This window comes from Urocitellus parryii, chromosome 1, assembly GCF_045843805.1.
Source record: "Urocitellus parryii isolate mUroPar1 chromosome 1, mUroPar1.hap1, whole genome shotgun sequence".
NCBI lineage: Eukaryota > Metazoa > Chordata > Mammalia > Rodentia > Sciuridae > Urocitellus > Urocitellus parryii.
In genome coordinates this window covers 266,425,952-266,447,088 of record NC_135531.1, presented here as the reverse complement: position 1 = coordinate 266,447,088, position 21,137 = coordinate 266,425,952, and the positions used below count along the sequence as shown (strand labels likewise).

The window sequence follows — 21,137 nt, the reverse complement described above, 5'->3', positions numbered from 1 at the left end:
GGAAGAATGCCTACTGTCACCCACCTGCCAGCTCCAGTGTGACCGAGCAGGCCTGTGTGCCATGGCGGTTGCGGGCAGTACAGGTGAGTGACCCCACGTCCCGGCGGCTCACCCGACAGATCCGAAGAGAGTACTGGTCATCATCCGGCTGGCTCAGCTCATACACACCTGTCCGTGCCTCCAGGAGGGCCCCTCGGCAGCTAAGGGACACAAGACAGGACAGGAGGTCCTCCTAGGCCAAGTTGGGGCTGGACTATTACATACGGGGAATGGGTCAGCAGGTAAGGAGTCCTACCTCCTCCAGACGACCTGGGCCTCCACATGGTTGAAGGTGATGGTGACATGGGCAGGCTGTCCCTCTACCACATACACGATGTCTGGTTTGTCCAGCACAGCAGGGGCCTCCTCCAGGGGTGGGCCTGGGAGAAGGGGAACACAGGCTCCATATGGGGCTGATGTTGAGAACTCAACACCCACTGCTCCTCTCTTACCCCGATCATCACCAGAGTTGATGAGGAAGCTGGGGCTCAGAGAGGTTTAGTCTTTTGTGCAGGGAACACAGCCAGGAAGCAGCAGAGCAAGGGCTAGACTACAGCTTGTCTGACCCCAGGGCCTTAGCTTTGTCTCTGGGCCCTGCTGCCACTGATGGGCCAGGATCCCACTCAGCCACACTGTTCCTGCCATGGTTATTTAGTCTCCCCTCAGCCCTGCCCTTGGAGTCCCCTGCTCACCATGCTCCAGCAGCTGTGTGGGCTCCGATGGGGGTGAGGGCTTGCTGCTGCTCTTGCCGGTGGTGCTGAGGACCCGGAAGACATGCTGGAGCCCCTTCCGCAGCCCTGTGGCCGCCCACCTGGGCTCCCGCAGACCTGTGGCCAGCGCTGTCCACTGGTCTGAGCCCAGCACCTGGTGCTGCACCGTGTATGTCAGGGAGTCTGGGTCTGGAGGGGAGACAGTTGCTAGAGGCTGATGTCACAGGGTCACTGTGCCTCCTCATCCCGCCCACTCAGGGTCCTGGAACTCATCCCCGGTCTTCTCTGAGTGCGTGCCTCAGTTTCCCCTGAAGTTTCCTGCCTGCCTCCCACCTGCTCTGCTTTCTCATTGCCTACGCCAGCCCTAAAGCCCTCAAGCTGCCCATTGCCAACCCCTTCAGATGTGGAGGAAGGGCCTAGCATTCCACTTGCCCTGGACTTGTACCCAAATCCTTGCTCCCAGAGGTACGGAAACTGACCAGGAAGAGATCCTGGACAAGGGCAGAAAAGAACATGGCCAGGATCAAGACCCAGGAACCTAGTCCCACTGAGAAAGGGCAAGGATGTGGTGATGCTCCACGGCTCCTCTCCTGACCTGGAGCCAGGGCCTCATCCACCATGGAGAGAAGACAGCGGAGGTGCTCCTGGCTTCACTCCCAACACTCCATTGCTCCTGCCTCCCACCATGTTCTTGGGGGCCTGGTGTCCTTGATACCCCTGCCTGAGCCTGCCCTGCCCATCCCCAATCCCCACCCAAAGCCCCGCATGGCCCTGACCCACCGATGGCCATGTCCAGGCTCCTGGGGGGGTTCCATGTGAGTGTGACCATCCTCCCCGTCACAGCCACCACTTGCGGGGCACCATCTGGGGGACCTGGAACCACATCTGAAAGCCACAGGTTGGAGGTCCATGGATCTTTCAGGGCCCAAGAGCACCACAGGATCACTGAGCTTCAGGGAATGAGGCTGGGGACCAGGGGCAGGGGCAAGGCTAGAAGATTTCCAGGGAACCAGGGGGAAACTGGTGGAGGCCCCTCCCTCCCTCAGCACCCAGGTGGTACTGGAGGTTTGGCTATGGGTGCAGCTGCTAGGAGGGTGCCTTACCTGTGACATAGAGGTGGGCATAGCAGGCAGCTTTGCCCAGCTTGTTAGCGATGACACTCTTGTAGACGCCAGCATGCTGAGGTCCCACCGCAGGGAACACCAGGTGATGTACATCCCTGTCTGGTGGGGGAGGTACAGTGACATGGAGGCTAAGCTAGGAGGATGCTTTGAGGGGTGAACCGCTACCCATTGCAAGGAGGAGGCAAGTGGGGACAGACGGGGAGGCAGAAAGAAGTATGTCCTTCGAGTGGTCGAAGCCAGCAGTGCTGGACCCTCTTATTGCTCTTCATGCCCAGTAATTTCACAGCTTCCTCCCACACTGGGGCATCCTCTGGGGTCCCTCTCCTGTCGGCTGCTTCCTCATTCCCTCACCTCTACTGGGTCACAACCTTCAGGTCAAGGCTCTGACACAGCTTTGCTCCTAGGCTCCTCCTCCAGTCCTCTTCTCCAGCCCCAGGGCAGCTGCCCTTCCACCCATCTCCAGCAGAGGCTGAGGAAAACCCTTCAGTCCAAATTCCCTTCCAGCCGTGTCCCTTGATACTCCTCCATGTCTTGACCCTGACAGACCATCAGGTCCCTGAACAAGCCACAGGAGCTCCATCTCTACGTTTTTGCTCACAAATTCCTCCCTCTTGGAATGTTCTCCTCGGACCTAAGCCTTCCTTCTCTCTGAGACACAATTCTAGTGAAGCCTACCCTACCATGCCCTGGCTCTCTTCCCTGTGCCATGCCCCGGCTCTCCGTGGCAGGTGGCTGGGTGTGCATTACTGGCCATTGCAGGGCTCTTCCTCTTCACTTCCAGGAGCCATATCGCCTACCCAGTCTGTCCCTTTAAAGACCAGGCTGCTTTTTCCCAAATCTGCTTGTCCCACCCTGAACCAATGCCTCACATGCAGTAAGTAACAAATACATGTGATATTATGAATTGCAACAAGTCATCTACTGGGTGTCCAGCCTTGACCCGAAATCCTAATACTTTCAACAACTCTACAAAATTATCCCATTTACCAATGAGGTCAGAGACATTAATTGACTTGCCCAAGGTCACACAACTAATAAGCGATGAAGCCGTGGCTTGAACTCAGTTTCATCTCCTCCAAGTCTCTTTCCTTACACTCTGCTCCCTGAGTGATAAGGAGGCTGTCTCTGGGTAGGACACAGAAATGAGGAGGCTTGCACTGTCCTCCTTCACGTCAGGAATGGCCCCAAACACCCTCCCTTCTCTTAGCGGTTATCTCTGCATAGAACAGTCACCCGTTCATTTATCTCTGCTGACACTATTTATAAGGAAAGTGAAGCCAGAGGCTGCCAGTGACCCCAGATTCAGGCAGAAGCAGAGACGCCAGCTCAGATCCTGAGACAGACACCCACCCACGGTCTCCAAGCCGATGGGGAGATAGGAAGGCCTGGGGCTGCGCAGTAATCGCTGCTGGAGGGGACCGAGTGGAAAGGCCAGAGCTGCAGCTGTGGCTCTGGAGATAGGGTGAGGGTAGAGTTGAGAGACTGGGACATGGTGATTGGGAGCATCCTTTAGGAGATGGGCACAAGTCAGGTGGTCCTTACTTGTCTTTGAGCAAGTCTCTGTACCTCTGTAAGCCTCAGTTTCCCCATCTGTAAACAGGGCTTATAGTGCCTGCCTTACAGGCCTGTGGCAAGGTAAGATCATACACATCAGGTCTTGAGCACTCAGCAAGAGGACCTTGGTCACTTGTGGCTACAGGAGAAGTCCATCATGGGTGACAGTATAGGCACAACTTAAAGAGGCAGGCAGACCTCGCGTGAGAATCAGTTTCCTTCAAGGATGGAATAAAAGTGCTCCCTGGGGAACACAGCTCAGGCCTAGAGGATGCCAACCCAACATGGCCCTCTGTTTCCCCTGCCTCCTTCTGCCTTGCTGGCTATTTGTTAACAACCCAGGACCAAGCTGCCTTCCCTGCCAGATGCTGCCACCCTTGCCCTTTCCTTGAAACTTCTCAGGAAGCATGGGCTTTATCAGGGGCTCCTTTTTGAGGAGCATGGCAGCAAGGGTGCAGTTGGTGAAGGGGAGCAGCTGCAGGCCACGCGCTGTCTGCCTGGCATGGCTCTTAGTGCTTTACACAGACAAGCTGATGCGATTCTAGCAGCACCCCTGTAACAGAGGAGGAGACTGAGGCACAGATGGGTTCGACAATCTGGTCAGTATCAGGCTGGGCTACCTTTTGTAAGTGCTAAAGGTGCCATCAAGGGGTGATTAACAGATGGGCACCGTGTGGGATCAAGAAGGGACACAATGACCTCACAGCCCTGGAGGGCCCCTTTGCCAGACACCACATCTCTGGTCGAGCTACAAAAGGGAAGGCCCTAATGAAGGGTGGGCTGATGGGAGGGCCCTGAAAGACAAGAGGGTGCCACAAGGGTCCCTTCCTGGACACATACACTGTGTCATGCGCCGGTCGTCACTGCTCTGGATGCGGTGGCCATTGTGGAACCAGCTGATGGTGGGGTAGGGCAGGCCAGTCACCTGGCACTCTAGCATGGCCTCCTTGGCCAGTCCCACTTCCAGGTCCTGCAGTGGCCGCAGGAAGTCAGGAATGGACAGCCGCTCCAGCTCGCCCTGTTCCGGCTCCTCAGGGATGGACGGCATCTTCTCCAGCTTTGAGCTGTAAGAACCACATGGTTGCCCAGAGGTACAGGGCTGCACCTCCCAGTGCAGGATGGGGGCTCCTGAGAGGCAGAGTTAGCAGCGCTGACAGCACCTGGAGCCCCAGGAGGTACCTGGGGCTTGAGGCAGCTGTCCGAGGCTCCTCCACATACAGCTGGGCCGAGCAGTTAGCCTGGCCGTGGGTGTTGGTCGCACTGACTGCATAGAGCCCTTCATCCTCGCTGCCCACGTGGGCGATGTGCAGTGAGTGCAGACCTCCTTCCTGCCGCAGCCGCAAGTTCTCACTCTCCTCTACAGGGTGACCTGGAGGTGGGAAGGACAGGAGGGCAGAGCCGGTATAGCAGGGGCCCTGCCTTCTGTATACACTCCATCCTGCTCTGGGCCCTTGGGATCTCCCAATATCTGCATAGGGGCATAGGGAGGGGGGTGTGTACCAAAGTGAGTCCAGGTAACGGACGGTGGTGGGGTGCCGCTGATCTTGCAGTCGAAGCGGGCAGCACGGCCCTCGAGCACCTCCACGTCTTCCAGCAGCCGGGTGAACAGGGGCGCCAGTGAGGGCCGCACGGTCAGCCGGGCGCTGCAGGTCAGTTCATCTGCAGGGGAGAGGCAGCACTGGGCCAGGGAAGGCCACAGAGGCCCAGGCACCCTACCTCATGGGTCCTGCCCAGCCTCAAGGAACCTGGACAGAGTCCTACAGAAGTTCTGGGAACAGGGCTGGGGGCAAGGCAGTGGGCAAAGATCCATTTGCCAGGCTTTCTCAGGAGGTCAGTAAGGAGAGGCAGCAGGCTGCCCAGAGCCTGGCCCAGGGCTCCCTCTTACCTCACCCTGCCTGTGCAGGATGAAGGAGTTGGGTTGTGAGAAGGTCCTAAAAGGCAAGTCCACTGCCTCCCCAGCTTCCAACTCTTAGAACTCTCCTCTGTCATCCCACAACTCCCTCCCACCTGTCCCATGCCCAGCAATTGCCCCTGGCCCCTACTCTATCCCCAGTAAAGAATCTTCTGAGGAGAGATAACAATCCCTACACGGACCTGATGCTTCTTCCTGCTTACTAAGTCCCTCTCACTTCACCTTCCATGATGGTGTGAGGTGAGCCTACACCTTGCCTACAACCTGGTGAGGCAGGTGCCATCATCTCTTCTTCACATGAGCTCTGGATCAGGTCAGAGATGTCATCAATAGCAAAACAGCTGGCATTTAGTAGGTACCCCCAGGCATCACAGTGCTTTTTTCTAATTTACGTAATCCCTGCAGTCCCCTTAGAAAGTGCGTTATTAGCCTGATCCCCTTTTACAGTTGAATAGCCTACAGCTCAAACAGAGGAAGGGACTTGTCCAAAGACGCTTGTTTGGGAGCTTGTAGGACAAGAACAGGAGCACAAATCTAGATTTGCTCTCTACATCTCAGCGGACACAGGAGCCCTCTCAGTGCCAGGTACTATTGGAAGCTTCATTGTTTTGAGTACTATACTATCTCCTACCCCACCCCACCTCCCCAAGGATATGAGACCCTGTTTCCTAGGTGTTTTATTTTGCACCCAGCTCTCTCCCCTCTATCCCCCACACCCAGGTCTGGTGCCCACGGCAGCCCTAGGGCCTGAACAAGTCATTACCTTTGGCTGTGCTGAGCTTGCAAGTGTAGACACCACTGTCGTCCTCATGAACAGAGGTGAGCAGCAGCTTGCATTTGCGGCCATCGAAATGCATCTTGCATTTGAGCAGGGCAGGCTGCAGTAGGCGGCCACGGCACAGCCAGTCCACCTCCACGTCGGCAGGACCTGCCACCAGGCACTCAAACAGCGCCATCTCCCCGGCCCCCACGTTCACGTCCTGCAGGGGGGCCAGCACGGCCAGGGACCGGCTTTCAGGGTGTGCTGGGGGAAGGTAGCCACAGGGGGCACACACAGAGCAGAGACACACAGGGCGAGGGAGACAAACGCACACACACACACAGAGAGACAGACACAGAGAGAGAGATGCATTTTGTTCCTCTGGAGACAGGGAAGGTCCACCCACCCAGCCAGGACAGCAAGGAGCTCCTAGACCTGGCTTTGAGATGGCCACCCAGGTTGGCCCAGGGAGGGAAAAGTCACGAAAGGCAAGAGGGAATCAAGAGGGGAACCAAAGGGCCATGTGGTGGCAGTGACGGCGGCAGAAAAGAAAACGCGGCACACCAACTGGGTACAAACTGGATTTTATTTGAGCTAAGAAATAGTGTTTCCAAATACCTCCACCCCAACAAATGGCCCTGCTCCTGTGCCACGCTTGGCTAACTCCCTCATTCCCAGACAGAGCACCCCCACCCTGACTGTGAATGAGGGAGTCCCCACTGGGCCCTACCCCTGCCAGGGCCAGGGGTCAGCCCCGGGCCTCTGATTTTTGGTCTCTTGTAGAATAGAAAGTGTCGTGCCATTGAAACCCATTTCTGGAATGGTCAGTGCCCTGCCCCACTCCTTGTGAGCCTCCTGTCCACACCCCTGCCCCTCGGGGCCCTCCCTGCCATGTCTTGTCCTTTTCTGTTCTGTCTCATCCCACTCCAGCTCAGAGGTATCTTTCCCTGACTGTCACAGACACACAGACAGACAAACAGATGGACAGACAAAGGCCTGTAGCAGCGTAGCACATGCATTCACTTGGTGGTCCCCATGGGAAGAGTGTGGGAGGGTTGATAACCCTCATGCCCCACCTTCCCAGCACTCAGTCCATCTGGGGGCCTCCTGGCCTGCACAGCCACTTGGGGAGGGAGGGTCCCCAGGGGCCCAGGGGCTACCCCAGGGTGCTGCATTGGCTGGGGAGGGGAGGGGAGGCTGGGATGGGTCCAGGCCAGCAGGCCGGCTGGGTCTGTGGGCAGGAGGCAGTGAAACACAGCGAGGTCCGAGAGGTGCCTGAGACAGGGGCGCGGCTCGGAGGGTAGCGGCGGGGAGCGCAGGCGGCCCCCTGAGCTCACTCGCCTGTGTACAGACAAAAACCTCAGTCAGCAAGCGGCAGGTTAGTGCAGCACACCACACACACACACACACACACGCACACACACGCACACGCACAGACCTGGCTAGGGCCCTTCTAGATATGGAGCTTCCTCTAACACTCTAGGGAGCATTGCCATGTTCAGCTCCCCCAAGGTCAGCCCAGGGTGGGAGGGCCAGAGGCTAGCCAGAGGCCAAGTTCCCAGGGTTCCTGGGCAGGCAGAGACCCTGAGCAGCCAAGGGAGAGGCATTCACAGGCATCAGGAACACCCCAAAGCCTACAGGATGTTAGGGAGGAATCCCAAAGAGAGAGGCACCAAGACATGGGTTAACACAGAGAAGCGAGGCAGGGCCAGACCCTGGAAAAGGAGCAGGCCAGGAAAGGGGGCACTGAAGAATTTAGAAACCAAACAGGTGGCAGCCATAGGAATGAAAGGCACCAGGAGGGTGAGGAGGTAAGGCTGGCAGCGGGGCAATGACCCGTAGAGTCTGGGCTCCAGTAGGTGCCTGGGGGTATCTTGGGGCATTCCCAAAGGTGGCCTCTGCTGGGCTGGAAGGGACTGAGCTTGTAGGTAAGAGGGACAATGGCTGAGTAAGGACTAAGGAGAGGTTGCTGGTCGTGAGCCATCATAGGACATGATGGGTAAACCGCAACCCAGGGAAGGAAAGCAACTGCCTTTGGAGGGCAGCCTGGCTAGGACCTGTCTGCACAGCCCAAGATGCCCCTGCCTTATGTCTTCAACTCTGGGGGCCCATCCTGGCACCCCTGGGGTCCCAGCAATGCACCAGGCCTAAGTCACATCAAGGGCCCCTCCGAACGGGTCCAGACATCAGACTCTCCCCACTGCTACCCTCAACCACAAGAGCTTCTGCACAGCAATGGGGCAAGGAGGGAGAGCAAAGGGGAAGAGAACAGAGAGGGTGTGAGGGAGAGGACTGAGCAGAGTGGGCAACATAGGCTCAGAAGAACACGGAGGGAGGGTGGCCAGTTGCAAGAAGCAGGGTCTTTGGCTAACATCAGGGGCTGTCATGATGGAAACTAGGGAAGGCAGAACTGTGTGGCAAGCTGAGAGTGGAACAATTTGTTGTGTGACCTTGGGCGAGTTGTTTCTTCTCTCTGGGCCTCAGTTTACTCAACTACAATATACGCAGCCAGACTAGGGGACCTCCACAGCCCTTTCAGTGTGGCATCCTGTAACTGAGACTGTGTGAAATCTGTCAGCAGAGGGGACAGGACCAGGTTGGGACTTCATCAGAGTGTGGGGCTCTCACCTCGGACCTCCAGGCGGGCCTCACACTGCCGGGCGCCATACTCATTGACGGCTTTGCAGGTGTAGAAGCCAGCGTCGCCCCGCTCGGCAGCCAGGATCCGCAGCCGGCACAGCCCTCCCTCAGCCTCCTCTGCAAAGCGTCTCTGGTCTGGGCGCACAGGCTGGCGGTTTCTTAGCCTGAAATAGGGGTTACAACTCAGTCCCAGAACCCAAGGTCCTCTGCATGCTCAGCAAAGTAGGGCTGCAGAGAAGCACAGGCCTCTTCTCCCTTACCCTGTTCATCTGCTCCCCAAAACTGTCCCAGTGATCACAGACACCCCTGGATTCCAGGACAAGGTTTTCACTTTGATTCTACCTTCCCACCTGCTCCAAGAACTTCCAGACAATCTTAATCCACCTGGATCTCTCCCTTCTCCAAACTCACTTCACTTGGAATAGAGACATGCAATTTAGTAGGTTTTTGTGTTTGTTTTTGTTTTGCAATACTAGGAATTGATCCCAGAGATTCACATTTCATAGGCAAGCACTCTACTACTGAGCTATATCCCCAGTCCTTTCTCTTTTTGGGGGTACCAGGGACTGAACCCAGGGATGCTTAACCACTGAGCCACATCCCCAGCCCTTTTTTATATTTTATTTAGAAACAGGTCTCACTGAGTTGCTTAGGGTCTTGCTAAATTGTTGAGGCTGGCTTTGAACTCTTAATCCTCCTGCCTTGGCCTCCCGAGCTGTTGGGATTACTGGGGTGTGCCACAGGGCACAGCCCCCATCCTTTCTTAAATTTTATTTTGAAGCACGGTCTCTCTAAATTGCTAAGACTAGCCTCAAACTTGAGATCCTCCTGCCTAAGCTTCCCAAGTAGCTGGGATTGCAGGCATGTGCCATCAACTTGGCTTATTTAGCTCTCAGTATTCCTTAAATTTCCCTGTGTCTTATTTTTATTTTTCCAGAAAGACAGCTCTCCCACTTCCCAAAAGGGATGTGAAAGAACTTAAACGTTCTAAAAAATCACAGAGGAAATCAGCCGATCAATTAAAAATGAAAAATAGAACCGAAAACCAATAGAAAAACATGCTGAGTAATGGCTGTTCCGGGCATCCCAGCTGAGACCCACATTTAACTCTGGGTTTGGGCAGTTCAGAAACAAATTGTGATGACTGGGTCCAGCCCAGGGCTGGGTAGAGAATGAGCCTCAAAAGTAACCCTACCAGGGCTGGGGTTGTGGCTCAGTGGAAGAGTGCTCGCCTAGCACATGTGAGGCCCTGGGTTCGATCCTCAGCACCACATAAAAATAAAAAAATAAAATAAAGGTATTAAAAAAAATAGTAACCTTACCATCAACTGATGGGGTAAGGGTGGGCAGCCTTCTTTCAGGGCTGAGAGGACTCCCCATTGGTCTCAAGTGGGAAGACATGAAACCATTCATTATTCAAATCTCTCCCCAAAAGGGGAACCCCAAATAATCCTGGAGCACCAGGACAAGGGGCAGGGTGTGCTGGCGAGTAGTACCGCTGCACCTAGACCAACACCTGGGGAAGGCCCCTCAGGTATCACTCCCTTCCTCCAAAGCCAGCTCACAGGGCCCAGACCTGTGAGTGGCTGCTACTCACCAGGAGACCACAGGCTTTGGCTCCCCCTGCACACGGATGCTCATGATGACATCTTGGCCTTCTCGTACTGACTGGTCCATGAGTGAGACCTAAAGGGGAACTCCAAAGTGTCAGGGATGACAGTCAGGGCATAGCAGTGACTCCTGGGGACTGGGAGATCTGGGACAGTGGTCTCTTCCATACCAAGCTGACTGAGGCTGGTTAAGAAGAGTTAATGGGACAAAGTTCTAGGTCCTCCTGAAGAACAAGGGGGACACAAAGGGATGGAGGTCCACACAGACCTGGACCAGGAATCTGACCTTGAAGGTGGGGGGTGCCTTGGAGCCAGTGTCAGAAGAACGGTGGTTCTGGCTGGGGCTGAGCTGCATGGTGGGGGTTCCGGGCCAGGTCTCCCCAGGCTCTGGGAACTCCTCTGGGGGACTCAGGTACTCCTCGTCAGAAGTGATGGGACTGCTGAAAGGGGATGTGGACCCACCTGGAAGAGAGACAGAGGGATGCCAGGAGAGGGAGGAGGCAGAGAGACAGCTGGCTGGAAATGTCCCCAGAGCCTAGTTGAGGCCATTCCTGTGGGCCCTGCCCTGACTTCACTCCTGGTCTCTGGGGGTTTGCTGTGCCCAGGCACTTCCTCTCCCTGAGCTCCTGATTCCTCCACTGCTAGACTCTGCCCCAAGACCGAACCCCCTGGGAGGGGACTCATTGGAAATGGCCTGATGCAAAGGATTCAGCCAACAGAGGGGCTGCTCCTGGGCCTTGAGGGAGACCCAGAATTCCACTGGAGCAGGGGATCCATATCCTAACATAGATAGGATTTAAAAAAAGCAGGTGGTGTTGGCCTCTGGGACCCCACAGCAGCAAAGCCAAGACACTTGCTTCTTAGGTGAGCTGGGCTTGGAACAGAGGAATACACACCCCAGACAAGCCCTATCCTGATCTCGGTCCAGGGCCAATGAGGTGGCACTGTCCAGTCTGCCCTTCCCCCTCCCTTCTCAGCTTCCTGCCACAGAAACCCCAGGGGCACCTGTTAGCCCCAGCTCTAGAGCATGGGGACCCCAAATCTCTCAGGGGGTGAGAAAGCAGTTAGAGTCATCGACAGAAAAGGGCAGCTCAGCCTAGGGAAGAGCAGGGGGACTAGAGTCTGCCTTGGGGGAGGGGTGTCCCCAGGGCCCTGACGCCCTCCCCCGCAACTGGCTGGGGGCCCAGCCTCACTGAGCTGGCTTCTACCCGACTGCCAAATACAGACATGAATCTGCCACAGCCCCCTGGCCCCTCCTCCTGGTTCCCCTAACCCAAGCCCCCAGCAGGGCTGCACCCCAACTCACCCTGAGACTGCACACGGACCTCAGCCTGCACCTTTCCGAAGGCTCTGTCCTGGCACCAGGCCCTCCTGCTGCTTGCCCACTGCCCACCCCGCCTTGGCTCCCCAGGGAGCAGGAGCCCAGCCTGCCCAGCCCCACTTGGTGGACCCTGGGGAGGCCCAGCACTGAGCTGCCCCTGGGGGAGGGGAAGGAGCCTGGAGGGGGACAGAGAAGGTGGGGGTGGCCAGCAAGAGGCTGGGTGGCTGGCAGGCTGGGCTGGGAAGGTGGTGGGCTGGGAAGGTGGCGCCTGCTGAGCACACAGGCAGCCTGGCCTGGAGTGGAGGGGGAAGAGAGGGAGGGGCAGAGCCAGCCCAGCTGAATTTAGCTGCCTGCTCATTCCCAAGCAGCGCTCTGCCTTTCCTCTCCTTACAGCTCTGGACACTGACAAGAGCAGAGCCCCTCAGCGGGGCTGGACTCTAGGCATGGGGGCCTCTGTCCCCAGAGGAAGATGGGGTGGGGAGGCACCACACTGTGGCATTCAAGACCTTTGTGTGATCCATTAATGTTGACAAGTCCACCAAAGGAGGTGCCGATGGCAATGGCCCTGTGCTGCCCCTTTTGCTGACCAAACCACCAGGCTCGCCAGCCTGGGAAGACACTGATCAGCCTCCAATACGGAAGAGCCAGGCCATGCCCTGCTTTCTCTGGCACGGAGGATCAGAGAAATGTGAGATCTTCACCTTCCTTCCCAGAGATGTCCCTCCCAACTTGAGGGATCCCAGAGCCCCTTCTCCATCTCGCCAGGACTGCCATAGCAGGTCAGCCCAGCAGCCACCCCAGGGCACAGGCCTACACTCAGTCCTCATGGCAGGCTCTTCTGGGACACTTATTGGCAACCTACCTTTACCCATCAGCCTCACCAGGGCCAAGGCCGAGGAGAGTGGGGGCTACTTTCCCCAACCGCCCTTTAACTAGTACCCATTTGCATCTGGGTTGGGGAAGGGACTTGGAAACTGAGCAAGAGAGAAGGGGTTGTTGAGCTGGGGCCACATGTCTTTCCTCCTATCTCCTCACCCCCGCCCAGAGCCACATTCTCAAGCTATGACCTGTGTTTCCCAGCATTGCCAGTGAGGAAGGAGGGGCCACCATTCAGGCTGGCTGTCTTGAGGTAGGGGGTGGGGGTGTTCAGAATGGCACTTGGTGCCAAAGGCTCCCAGCTGACACTGAGATCATAGGCACAATCCCTGGAGGTGGATGCCTATCTCCCCTCCATGGAGTTGGGAGTCCTGATCCAGGGTCACCTCCCTGATGGACAGTGCTATGGTGCCTCCCAGGGAAGAGGGAGATTTGTGCTGGATTGGTGAGGTTTGCAGGGGCTTTAGCGACCCCTGGTGGTCTCTGGAGGAACAGTACCAGGGGGCATCCAGCCAGAGTGAGCTGCAGTCCTCAAGCCCCTCCCAGAGGGGATGTGGCCCAGGCAGGAGGCTCAGACACCAGAGAAGCACAACCAGGCCTCTTTGAGAGAAGATAGTGGTCTCTGCCCTGACATAACCCCAAACTGCATGGCCAAAGAGACTGATGGAGGATCCTGGAGCTCTACATCATGTTCGGGTACCAGATGTCATGGCCTTATGGTCAAAACCACCTTTGTGGCCAGTCCTTAACATTCCAGCTGTGCTCTACCCACAAGCCCAGCTCTCACTGTGGGAGACATAGTTACACTAGCCAGGAAGTAGGGAGCAAGTGCTCCCACACCCTGCCAAATCGCAGAGGCACATACACTCAGCATGCCATGGAAGGACCACCCCTTCACATTTGCCCTCCACCCCCTGTGCTGACCCTAGGCCCATATCTGCCTTTCCAACACAACCCCTGGGTCAAACACTTCATGAAAACACTGGTGTTGGGTAACCCACAAATCAGAGAACTGTCCCTCCCCAGACCAGAGCATTCTGCTGGTCCCAACATCCCAACAGTTTCTAATGTCCCCTGCTATAGTCTCCCCACAGAGATGGCTGCAGCCACCACTGCCAGTATCCAGCACATGAAAGGCATCACACAAGGCCCTTTATCTCAGAATGATCCTTGAGCCACCCACACCAGGACCACCTGGGAGCTTATTTTGAAATATTCCTGGGCCTTTCCCAGCCTATAAAATTAGATTTTCTGAAATGGGAGGTCAAAAAACCACATTTTTCAAAAACACTCCAGGTGATTCTTATGCACATGAAAGTGTAGGGACCACTGCCAACCCTCATGGGAGGAGGACAACCCTAGGAGGTAGTTTCACTAAGTCCTAGCACACTTGGCCATCCAACTTCACAGCAGGGCTTTGAACAGATAAGGTCTGACTCCACAGTCCACACACTTCCCACCACACCAGTTGGCCTCTCATCTTAAGCCAGTGCATGCCCACCTGCCCCCTCCCTCCCTCCCTGTCTCTCTCTCTCTCTCCCTGGCGTGCTTTTTGTTTGTTTTTTTTGTACCAGGGATTGAACCCAGGGGCGCTTAATCAGTGAGCCCACCCCCAGCCCTTTTTATTTTTTATTTGGAGACAGGGTCTTGCTAAGTTGCTGGCTTCGAATTTGAGATCCTCCTGCCTCAGCCTCCTGAGCCACTGGGAATATAGGCATGCGCCACTGCGCCCAGCTTGGTAGTGGGTTCCAAAGTTTACTGTGAATCACCTGGAGGGTTCCCTAGACCATGGGCTGCTGGGACCTCCCCCCAGTTTTGAATTCAGTAGGTCTGGTTTGGGGCAAATAGTCTGCATTTATTAACACATTCCCAAAGGGATGTTGATGCTGCTGGTCTGGGGACCATACTTTGAGAACTCTGCCATCACAACCACCACTCTTAGGCAGAGTCTCATTACCCCCTGCAGCTGTATGTCCTGCCCTACCTCTGTGTATTACCCAGGGCTTGGAGTTTCTTGGGCTCTCAGTCCCCCACTGCTACCTCACACTCAATCCTTGTGGTCTACACAGTCCCCAGCTGCCCAGGAGTGACTCCTAGTGTGGCATCAAGGGCTAAGGAGTGGAGAAGGCATGGTCATGTCCTCAGGTGCCTTTGGCTGGTAGGGAAGACAAGCCAGATACATAGATGACTAGAATAGCAAGCAGGAAAGAATGACGAGATGGCAAGCGGGGAGCAGATAAGAACCACAAGAGTACAGACAGCTGGTGATGACTTTTGGCTCAGGGAGAAAGAGGCAACTGAGAGCAGAGGTGGTATTGAATTAGAACTTGGTTTAAGCAGGGAAAAGGGAAAAGCAGTCCATGACGATGAACCTGCATGAAGAAATGTTCAGAGGAAAAATGTACAGGCACAGAGGCCGGTAGCTCAACTGATGACAGAGATGGGTGATGAAAACAGGTACCTCTTGCTGCCTCCTCTCTTGGAGCATCCTTAGGCTTTTGGCCTCTATGAATCCAGAAGGTGGATGCCAGCTTAAGCATGTGGCCTTTACTCTAAAGGCCAAGACGAGCTCTTATGATTTTTGAGGAAGGGAGGAACGTGTTGGAGGTTGGCCAGCATTCCTATGCAGCCTGGCCTTGCAAACCCTGTCCTCTACCTGTGGCTAGTAGATCCCCACAGGCATTTCTTCTTCTGTATTTCCTTCTCCTTCCTCTCTTTTTTTTTGGGGGGGGGGTGTGCACTGGGGATTGAACTGAGGGTACTCTACCACCAAGCTACATCCCCCGCCCTTTTTTATTTTTCATTTTGAGACAGGCTCTTACTAGTTTCCCAGGCTGGCTACGAACTTGTGATCCCCTGCCTCAGCCTCCTGAGTCACTGGGATTACAGGTATGCACCATCACACCCAGGCTCCATGGGCCTCTCTTGAAATAGCTGCTAAGTGATCCCACCACAGGAAAGTGAGGGGAAAGGAGGATGCGGGCTGCCAAGAGGTAGGAATTTCCAGAGGGTGCTGACATGACTGTCTCCCCTGGACAAGGAGAAGGGTTAGGCTGAGAGTGTTTCAGGTTTGGTTTAAAGTGTATTAAGTACTAGAGGAAATTTCACATGGTTAGCCTGACCTATCCAGGCAAGTGTTGAATTTCTCACATATAATTACATTGGGTTGTTCCAGGTTAGATAAAGGGTTTGCACTCATGGTAAATTAGGTTTCTGTCGTTGGGACAGGCTGAGAGCAATCAACTGCATTCTAGGTAAGAGTCCTGGGGAGTGGTCCATGGGTACACCTGCTGCTGACAGATAGGAGTTGGGAGGAGGGACTGAGTCTGGTTGAATGAGCCATGCCACCTTGCTTTTTCAGGTGTTGTCCAGACCCCCATCCTAATGGACAACACGGGTCATGTGGCTTTCCAAGACTCCCTCCATCTGCAGGCACTGTCATCACCAGGAAGACCCTGCAACTATGTAGCTGTGGCCAGGGACCTAAGGCAGAGGAAAAGGGGTGTAGAATTTGGTGATATGATTTTCTTCCTTGCCTTTTGCATTCATGGCTGCCAATAAACAGCCTCTTTCCTGTTGTGATAGTGCTGATCATATGAGCAAGACCAGAAGGAGTCTTGACAAGCCACATCCCAAGTCCAAACGTCTGCAGCCAACTCATCCTCCTCACACAGCTCGGAGTCTTTTTGAGCATATAGCCCATGAGTCAGGATGATCCTCATTTTACAGATAAGAAAGCTGCAGCCAAGGTAAAGGGAAAAGGCCAAAGGCTTGAGTAGAAAATGCTACAGCCTTGGGCTCAAACACATGAGACCTGTGCCTGAGCAGAGGGCTGCAGGCTGTGGGATGGAGGCCCGGCACCAGAAAGGCCTCCTGTCAGAGCCTACAGTGGGGCAGAGCCAGGTGTGCTCCCTCCAGGCACCAGAGGAAACAAACAGGACCATAGCCATGATGGAGGCATGGAATCAACAAAATAAGCTGAGAAAACCCCCAATCTGACCCACCCACAGAGGCCCGAGCTGCCCCTCTGCACAAGCCCTAACCCTGAACCTCTTCAGAGTAAAAGGAAAGTGGGCAGTGTAGTGGTTAGGGGTGTCTACTTGAGAAACCCTGAGAAGGCGTTTTAAAGAATGTCTCAAGCCTCCAACTGGCCCGGTGCACTTAGGACTCAGTATCCAACAAGGACACTTAAACTATCAAAATGCATTCAATAAAAATGACAGTTATGAAAACCCCAGTTCCAGCTAAAGGTGTGGCCCAGTGGTAGAGCACTTGCCTATTACATGTGAGGCCCTGGGTTCAATCCCTAGCACCTCCCCACCAAAAAAATTCAGTTCCTCAGTTGGACCAGCTGAATTTCAAACACTCAACAGCCACATGTGGCTAGTGGCCACCACACTGGACAGGGCAGATACCGAACACTTCCACTATCATAGAAAGGTGTATTGATCAGCACTGGCCTAAAGCAACTTGCAGTAGCTTTCCCAGTCTCAGTTTCCTCATCTGTAACCTGGGCATAATAATAGAACCCACCTCACAGGGATGGACTGAATATGATTACCCAATCAACAGTGCTCAGTAAATGCTAATTAGGGATATTATTTTTTATCTGCTATTCATGCTAAGTTTATTTGTTTCTACTCTAAGTCTCTTATCATTTATAACAATCCCAGGCAGACCGTGGAAGCTCAATAAAGGCTGCTGGCCTAGTGTTAGCTTTGTCACTAGAGTCTCCATGTATTTGTCTCTCCATCTGTAAAATGGAAATATCACCATCTGTAAAATGTCATGGTCCCTTCAAGGGAGATATATATATTATACACACACACACACACACACACACACACATACACACACATATATTTTATCTCAACATAAATCAATGAAAAAGACATGAAAGGATTTGGGAAAAGGACATGGCACTCTATAAATTCTTGTGTGCTGGATGCAGCAGCAGCAGTACTTCTCACACTCACCAGCCACCCATCCCCATCCACTCCCCAGCTTTGAGACAGTTATTCCAAGGGTGGGAGGGACATAGGGCTGGGGAGGAGCGGCCAGAGCTGGTAACACCAGGTCCTGCCTGCACAGAGCCTGCCCCCCAAACCAGGCTGCATTTTCTAGTTGCCCATTCCCTAGTTACTGTGGTTCCTAAACAGGAATAAAATCTGTGGGCTCTCAAAAGCAGGCCCTGCTGGGGTGGGCACCCCAGGAGCACACTGGGCAGCCAGCCCTGGTTTCCATGGCATTGGGTGTGGGGGTGGGGAAGTAGTAAGAGAGGACAGTGGCTCTGTACAGGGCCTCTTCCCACAAGACACTACCCACTCCCTCCCTCCACCTGCTCCCCACGCCCCCACAGCCAGACACTCCCCCCCCTCCCCACAGCCTGAACCACTGCCTACAGACTCTAGGCCTGAGACCCCCTCCCTTGTCAAATATCTGTGCCACCACTGGTTCCACTCACTCGGGCGGCTCTCTGGATCCACTGGCCCCCATCCAGCTACTCTGGACCAAACAGTGCCTTGTAGGGTAAGAAAGTCAGCTTGCTCTATTACAATCATCGACGATGCTGGACTAGCGCGCCAGCCCCTTGGACCCAGGGGCCCTGGAGCCAGTCTGACTTATGGGGCTGCTCATAAAGCCTGGTACAACCAACTTCTGTGCTGAAGATTTTCTGGCTCCCCAGGGCAGAGGAGAAACAAAGATGCAGCAACAGTCTGAGAATCCAGGGGCTGGGAAATAGGGAGGGACCAGGGGGTTACAAGGTTTGCAAGGCAGAAGTGGAGTCCCAAAGCCCCAGACAGCCTGAAGAAAGGGACAGGAAAGGGTAAGGTGCTCCCCAGGTCCTCCTGGAAAGCTGAGTTAGTGTGCACAACACCATCCCTGAACGCTAACAACTAACATTTGTCTACAGCTTTACAGTTCATAAAGCTCGTTCGCACATTCGCTTTCATCCGTGAGGATGGTATAATTATCTCTGGTTTACAAATGAGGAAACTGAAGCTCGGGGAGATTCAATGTGGCAAACACAGAACTCCCTGTCAAGTGCTGACAGCTGCCATGCCCCAAGCCGCCTTCCCAACCTTAAAAGGCTCCCAAATGGCTCTTAGCCAATATTCAGGCACCCCCACCCTACCCCTTGCCATTTCTCAGCCCAAGCCAGGTATTGACTGGAGTCCTGGAGCCAGGCCTGGGCCCCCTAAGGGGACCTGGGAGTTGAGTCAGAGGCCAGATCCCAGAGGTGATGGGAGGACGGAAACGCGTAGTGGAGGGATGGGTATGATTCATCAAGGTGGGAGGGATAAGAAGAGGCAGCGAGCCTTGAACATGGCTCCTGGGAGGGACACGGAGGTGAAGCAAGATGAGGACCTGCTGCTCCACAAAAACATAAGGTGCTATCAAAGGAGCTAACATGGCACAGCTGCGGTGCCAGACCCCACCAAGAGCTCCTGCATTTTGAAAGTGCTAACGCCCTGGGACCAGGCACACGGGCTGGGCTGTCATCTGCTGTCCTGTAGCACTGAGTGGAAGAAAGGCACAGAACAGCATGTGCTGTTCCCCCTCCTGGCATGTCCTGCCCCTCCTTCTGCAGTCTAAACCCCGCCTCCTCCAGGCTCTCCTGTCTCAGTGCAAATATCCTAGAACACTGACCACTGCTAGACTCATCTCCAAACTGAATTCATCTGTGCTTAGATGCCCTCCAGCCTAGGTCCTCTGAGCTAGATTTGGACACCCAATGGTAATCCCCTTGATTGCAGGTTGAGTCTCTGTCTTTTCCTTCTGTGACAACCCCTACCATCCTCCCCTCTCTCTGCCCCACTGTGCAGGGTCAGTGCATTGTCAGGCCCAGCCACCTGAATGAACAGAACTGGTCACATACACTGACACCAGTCCAGCCCTTGCCTGAGCCAGAAAGAAACTGGACTGAAACCCAAAGGAAGTAGTCTGACACCAAGTGAGAGCTTCTATAAAAATAGAAAACAAGGCAGCTCCATACTGCCATCCTGAAGGTGTTCTCAGCTGCACCTTCTTTAAGGTTTGGGGTTCAACAGGAAGCAGGGACACTTGAAAGCCTCTATTTTTACAGGGTTGGGGCTTTCCTATAGGAAAAATAACATAAAAAGCTCCTGGTGGATCTTAAGCCCTCTGGGCTGAGAGATTAGTTTTCTCAGACTCAAAGACAATTCGCCTTCCCCACAGGACCCTGTTCAGGGGAATTGGCGGGGGAAGTTGGTGGTTATAGGATGTCTAAAGACACATTTTACTGACTTCATGAATTGACCAGCCTGGTGCCTGTCCTGGGAATTTGATCCTTGCCCTAAGGACGGGACCAGAGAGGCCCACAGAGAAGGGACTCTGCAAGATGACTGAGAGCCCAAGCACTCTCATTTGCAAGTGGGAAAGGAGCTTGGGCCTATGGCCTCACATCTACTAGGAGGGAAGGATCACAGCTCACCCCCCACCCACCCCTGGGTTTGGTGGGCTTCCTACCAGGTCTCACAGCCAGTGAGGCAGCACAGCTGGCCTGGCCCAGCTCGTTGATGGCAGTGGCCATATAGCTCCCCGCATCAGCCTCCTGGGCCTCCCTGAGCAGCAGAGTGTGCCTCTCGCCCTCAGCCCGGATGAGAAGGCGGCCCTCACTGTGCAGCGTGGACCCATCCTTGAGCCAGGACACTGTGGGGAAGCAACGAGAACCAACTCACTACGGCCAGAGGCTCACTGGGGAAACCTCACTCCACCCCTCCCACACAAAGGTTCAAACCATTCCTTGTTCTGCCTGTCGGGAATTCTGAGGAGTCTGCCCTCACTCCAGAAGCCCAGGCTGTCCTTTTCTCTCTAGGGAGTCCTGAGCCATCTTCCTGAAGACAGGCAGACTCCTCTCCTCCCACCCACCCCCTCAGAGGATTCTAGGGGAGGCTCCTTCTCCCTGTCCCACATGCTCTGCACCTCAAGACCTGAAGCTTACCTTGGGGTGGGGGGTTGGCGGTGATGATACACTTAAGCAGTACATCAGCCCCTGGGGCCACCACCACGTTCTGCAGGGGAATCTCAAACACTGGGGCCTCCAGGGGCTCTTCTCCAGCAGACACATAAGAGTCATCCGAAGACTCTGCAGACACAGGGGTGACATGAGTGATGAGGGGGATGTGATCTCTGTGGAAATGACTCGGGGTGAAAGCATGTTGGCAGGCCTGTGTCTTGGAAAGTACCAAAACCCAGAGATCCGGGCTTCTGGTAGGGATTAAGATCTCTTTACTGAAAGTCCTAAGATAGAGAAAAGAAAATTTCAGAAGGAAGGTTCTTCACCAGGACAGGGCAGCTGAGACCACAGTTAGTGTTGGTTTCTAGAGGAAGGTGGGGATGTGCTGTGATAGGCACCTTCACAAGAACTGTTCATCACATGTGGCACAGCAGACCCTGTGCAAGGCACTCCAAGGGGACACAAGACTATATAAGCTCGAACGGACAGAGGACAAGCTACCAGCAAACCAAGACCGAGCAGCAACAATAGCTACAAAAGGTAATATGTGGGAAATTGTCACATTTGTGAGGCTACCATATGACAAACAGGGAGCTGCAGGGGGATTGGA

General features: G+C 54.7%; 1 protein-coding gene across 11 annotated transcripts in view; it reads right to left on the bottom strand.

The window, feature by feature from the left end:
- Positions 1-21,137, bottom strand: part of Speg (striated muscle enriched protein kinase) — a 56,384-nt gene that overhangs the window by 19,540 nt on the left and 15,707 nt on the right. For 5 of the 11 annotated variants that reach the window (XM_026390404.2, XM_026390406.2, XM_026390407.2 and 2 more), the window contains 14 exons: positions 20,513-20,656; positions 20,014-20,220; positions 10,636-10,811; positions 10,337-10,425; positions 8,728-8,903; positions 6,103-6,363; positions 4,928-5,086; positions 4,607-4,796; positions 4,268-4,491; positions 1,853-1,972; positions 1,530-1,634; positions 732-938; positions 296-419; positions 25-200 (listed from right to left, as the gene is read on the bottom strand). In XM_026390404.2, the coding sequence (XP_026246189.2) occupies positions 25-200; positions 296-419; positions 732-938; positions 1,530-1,634; positions 1,853-1,972; positions 4,268-4,491; positions 4,607-4,796; positions 4,928-5,086; positions 6,103-6,363; positions 8,728-8,903; positions 10,337-10,425; positions 10,636-10,811; positions 20,014-20,220; positions 20,513-20,656 (2,358 nt within the window). Of the gene's footprint in view, positions 1-24; positions 201-295; positions 420-731; positions 939-1,529; positions 1,635-1,852; positions 1,973-4,267; positions 4,492-4,606; positions 4,797-4,927; positions 5,087-6,102; positions 6,364-6,688; positions 7,441-8,727; positions 8,904-10,336; positions 10,426-10,635; positions 10,812-11,655; positions 11,923-20,013; positions 20,221-20,512; positions 20,657-21,137 lie in introns of those variants that run through there. The other 6 variants (XM_026390405.2, XM_077803749.1, XM_077803739.1 and 3 more) reach the window with 3 other exon arrangements.